This window comes from Cryptomeria japonica, chromosome 7 (genome assembly GCF_030272615.1).
Source record: "Cryptomeria japonica chromosome 7, Sugi_1.0, whole genome shotgun sequence".
NCBI lineage: Eukaryota > Viridiplantae > Streptophyta > Pinopsida > Cupressales > Cupressaceae > Cryptomeria > Cryptomeria japonica.
Window position 1 is genome coordinate 208,991,821 of NC_081411.1, and position 5,437 is coordinate 208,997,257.

The window sequence follows — 5,437 nt, forward strand, 5'->3', positions numbered from 1 at the left end:
GGATAAAAACTTTGACATGTCTCCTTTCCAGAAACAACACTCACTATTTATATTAAGTCCAGCTATCCAGAAATATTAAATTAGCACCTACAAATACATTTAGGAAATAATGTCCTTTTTAAATATAGTGTTAAAAAAAGCCCTTACATTGGTAAAAAAATCAACATAAGATTAGATCTTGTGAAATAAAATATCAATTAATTAAAAATTGAAATAAATATAGAAATTTTTTCAATCTTTTGCTTGCTTCTATTTAGAATTGTTATCATTCATTCGATAAAACATTCTCTACTTCTTATATCAAAGGATTTTACAAATGTACTGAATGTAACTGCTTCTATTTAGAATTGTTATCATTCATTCGATAAAACATTCTCTACTTCTTATATCAAAGGATTTTACAAATGTACTGAATGTAACTACAGTTGAAATTTGATAGGAATCCTTGAAATCTGATTTTAAATCTTGAAAACTTGAAATTACAGTTGTTTTAGCAAGTTACCAATTTTATTTAATTAACATTTCAATTTTTTATTTTTTATTTGTGATTATAATCGATTATTTCATATATATATATATATGAAGAAAATACTATTGTTGAGGGAGGAGGTAGAAACGAGGGTTTAGTTAGATCTACAAATATGGGTACCCATTTTAAAGTTCCCCTATTAGTGATTGTTGTCTTGTAACGTAGGGAAAAATGAGTTCCCATTAGCTTAAAATAATAGTGTTATCATACATGTACCTATCAATAGTGGGTTCATATTCTAAATGGGTATGCATTTATAATAGATTATCATTTCAAGATTTCAAAGATTTCCAATCATAATACGTATCTTTGGGAATGTGTGTGTTTAAGTTTGCAACCTTATTAGTAAATAGGCAGTTATTTCCTATGAAAATCATAATGGTTACCAATATAAAATGGGCACATGTTTAAGCTAGGAAGCTCATTCATAAATAGGTACCTATGTTTTATAAAATGGGTTCTTATTTCTATTAAAATTTATTCAAATATTGACACTTCCACTAAATGAGGACCCATTAACTTGCATGTACCTTGTAAATAAACATAAATAAGGTAAAACCTTAAATAATTATTTACACCAGAAAAAAATTAGATAAGAAAATAATACTACAAAGCAACTAATGTATTATTTAGGAACAAGAACAACTATAGAAATACTCGTAGATTTCTTAGACTTTCCATAAATCATCATAAATTATATGTCATTCTTGAAAGAAATCATCCATTTTAGACTCCATAATATTCTAGAAAGATGCTTATGGCATGTCTCGTAATATTCTAGTGTAACTTTCCTTGACTTCACCATCTAAGACATCATAAGATCTATCATAAAATTTATCATCGCGGGTTCCTATATCTCCTCAAGGTACTATTTCATGGCATTTCACAATTCCAAATATCTAACACAAGACATACCAAGCATTAAGAACTTACGAAATTTGACACATCTTAATTTCAATTAACATTACCTAAATTTTTTTTTGTTGTTGTGATAATTATCTATTCAAAATTATTTTTAAAATATTAAAACATAAATTAATTAATATATATATATATCATCATAACTTAAATTTATATTTTACTATAATTTTATACAACATTTAATATTCTATCAAAAATCTTGTTTTGATAAGATACAATCTTTGAAAAGTTTAATATAAACGTTTTAGGAAAATACATAACCCATCAAATCTGACCCAAAAAGATAATTCAATTTAAAAAAATATATCTCAAATAAAATTATATATAAATATTTTACAAAGTTTAATTTCTCTAGACATTGACTTATCATTTCCACTATTTTGAACAATATATCCTTCTACCAAAATTTCAAAATAAACATTAATTTTTTTTAATTTAAATAATGCACAATTATGGCTCCAATCGAATTCCAAAACGGTAACACACATTAATTTGTAACTCTATATGACATGTTTTTTCTCATATACGATGTACTCTAAGGGCATTCCCTAACGGTGTGGCCATTGAATCTCCATAAACATTTGCAAGTATAAAGCAACCCTACAGTTAAATAACTCAAATAGTTCTCTAAATTTTATAGCACTCTCGACTTGACGTGAAAGAGTCTAGATCTTTATATCTTATTCAAGAAGAAAGAGTTGATAATGGATTTTTTACAGGAACTCCCCGAACAGATATTTCGAGACATTCTACTAAGAATATCGTATGAATCTCAGTCAAAGATTAAGCAGTTGTTGAAGCCTGCCAAAGAAATGATGGAATGCTTCAAATTTTATCAAGATAGAATTAAGTTTGGGCTGGCCAATAAATATATATGTTTTCTTCAGCGTTGTGAGGTATCTATATACGATCCTATTGATCATTCATGTAAACCTTTTCGAACTGAACATGAAATCTCACACTCTTCTAAGATTATAAATGTGAATCATAAGATAGTTGTGCTAGACGGGCACTTTTCTTTAAGTCCAAAGATTTGGATATATGATTTATTATCTAGTACATGGAAGCGAGGTGCTGATATTCCAACCCCGAGTGATAGAAATAAGTATGCATGGTGTGCTTCACCCGATGGATCAATTTACATTGCAGGAGGATATGACAATATTGCTGGCCGTAAGCTCCGTGACGCAGCAGTTTATAAAGTAGATGAAGACAAGTGGGAGCTTCTTCCTCAGATGTACGAAAATGTTGGTCGGTACTGTAGAGGTTTTTTTATTGAAGGAATGTTTTATGTCCTATATCGTTATAGAACTCAAAGATTTGATCCCAACACAAGAGTATGGACAACAATAGCAAATATGTCTTTGCCTTATTCCTATTACTACGTTCTTCTATATGCATTTGGACGACTAATTGCATTTACGACCAAAGGAATAGAAGAATATGATTGGGAAGGAAGTGTATGGAGAGAAGTGGAACCGCTCCCTCAAGGCTTTACAGTTCTCCATGCCACAGTGTGGTATGATCAAATTTTCTTGCGGGGATATAGCAATTTTATGCGTCCCATTTTTTATATGTATAAACCTGGAGCAGCATTAACCGAGAGGTGGATTTCTATCGAAGAGCCAAACATTTTTCTGGAAAACTATGTCGAATCTATTGTCACAATAGAAATTTAATATATCCCTGCCCATTTCATTACTAATATCATTTGAAACATATGATTGTTCAAAATAGCTTTGAGATATCTATTCCTTTAAATCTTACAATTTGTTTTCTTCTGTCAATGTATCAAAAATTTTCAGCAATAATATCATATTTTTATTTCAGAAAATAAAATATTTTATTTATATTTCATTTTTATTTTTAAAAAACAAAAATCATTATTACTATTATTCATTTTGTACGTGTCATGATATCAATTTTTGCTGAATTTTATTAAACAATTCTATCTTGTCAATTTTTGAAACTGAATAATAAATTCATAAAGAATAAAACTTAAGGATAACAAAACCCAAACATCATGATTGAAACTTAAATTTGATGATACATTATTATAAATGATATAAATTAAAAACAAATCATCTTGCATACTTATACCTACTTTGTCAGTTGAAAAGGATAAGCAAAGACAATTACATATAAAAACATACATTTCACAATAAATAGGGTGTGTCTTTAGGTTTCTGTTGTAACTATTTTGGTAGCAATTTTGTAACTAGTGTAATGGTATAAAATTTTCTTTTCAGCTTTAATTTAACATTAAAAAAAAATCTATATTAAACCATTTAAAATTGAATATTAAAAATAATAGTGTACATTACACAAACAAATGAGAGGGAAGATTTTATAAATGAATGCTTATGTTTGGTAATAAATAACAATCTCTCAAACAATATTGTACTCCCCAAATTAATATTGGTATTAAAATCTTTAGCCTAAAAGCACTGGTTTAGCAAGATAAAAATATATAGTTACTAGGAAAATGAAAATGTGCAAGGTACTAAACAAATTTAGGTTTCTGCTGAAACTATTTTGGTAGCAATTTTGTAACTACTGCAATGGTTAATTTTGAATCTTTACACACTAAACTCTGTAAAATTTTCTTTTCAGCTTTAATTTAATATTAGAAATGAATGTTTATGTTTGGTAATAAATAACAATCTCTCAAACAATATTGTAGTCCCAAATAAATATTGGTATTAAAATCTTGACCTAACAATAACCCAAACCCTAAACCCTAACCCAAGCAATAAACCTAACGCTAACCATGATGTAAATCCTAACCCTAACAATAACCATGATATAAACACCAACATTAATCCTAACTATGACCCTTAACCCTAAACCTAACCATGAAGTAAACCTTAACCCTAGCTATAATCCTAACTATAAATACAACCCTAAGCCTAAGCATAAACCTAACCCTAACTCCAACCCCAACCATGATGTAAACCATAACCCTAGCCATAATCCTTACCATAACTCTAAACATTAAACCTAATCTAACCATAAAAATAAATTCTAACCCTAACAATAATCCTTAGCCTTAACTCTAAACCTAATTCTAACTATAACCCTAACCCTAACCCTAGCCATCATCCTAACTATGACCCTAACCCCAACCATGATGTAAACAATAAACCTAACCATAACACAAACCATCACCCTAATCATAATCCTTACCCTAACCCTAATCAAAACACTAACCTAAGTATAATCCTAAACCCTAACCCTAACAATAATGCTACCCTAAACTTAACCCTAACCTGAATTGAACCTTAATCCTAATTTATTCCTCACCTTAATCTAGCCCAAACCCTAATCATAATTGAACATTAATACTAATTTAATCCTAACTTTAATATAATTGAACCATAACCCTAATTCTAACCCTAACTTTGATGTAACCCTAAACGTAATTGTAACTCTGACATTATACCCTAGCCATAAACTTAACCTTACAACTAAACCCTAAACATAACCATAATCCTAAACCAAAGTCAAACCCTAACCTTGATGGTAACCCTAACCATGATATACACCCTAACCATTATCATAAGCCTAACCTTAAATCCTAACCCTAGTCATAACCCTAACCATTATGTAAACCTTAACCTTGACCATAATGCTAACCTTAAACTTAATCCAAAACACAACCATAAACCAAATCCTAATCCAAACCATATCCCCAATTATAATTCTAATACTCTGTAACTATGATCGTGCTTACCCTAACCCTACCTTTGATGTAAACCCTAAACATAATTGTAACCGTGAGACTAAACCCTAACCATGACCATCAATTTAACTCTAATATTAAACAATAATCATTACCCTAACCTTAACCATGGTATAAACCCTAACCTAACTAATAAACCTAACTATCACCGAGACCCTAAATCCTAACCCAAGCAATAAACCTAACCTAACCATGATGCAAATCCTAACCCTAACAGTAACCATGATAAAAATACTAACATTAAT

General features: G+C 29.4%; 1 protein-coding gene across 1 annotated transcript; it reads left to right on the forward strand.

Annotated features, from left to right (window-relative positions):
- Positions 1–2,154: 2,154 nt before the first annotated feature.
- On the forward strand, positions 2,155–3,129 carry LOC131036453 (F-box/kelch-repeat protein SKIP11-like). Its single transcript, XM_057968342.1, has one exon. The coding sequence runs from the start codon at positions 2,155–2,157 to the stop codon at positions 3,127–3,129; it is 975 nt and encodes a 324-aa protein (XP_057824325.1).
- Positions 3,130–5,437: the final 2,308 nt, after the last annotated feature.

Excerpts from the sequence above, each read along its gene's own strand:
- LOC131036453 (XM_057968342.1), top strand. The coding sequence starts at position 2,155 with ATGGATTTTTTACAGGAACTCCCCGAACAGATATTTCGAGACATTCTA.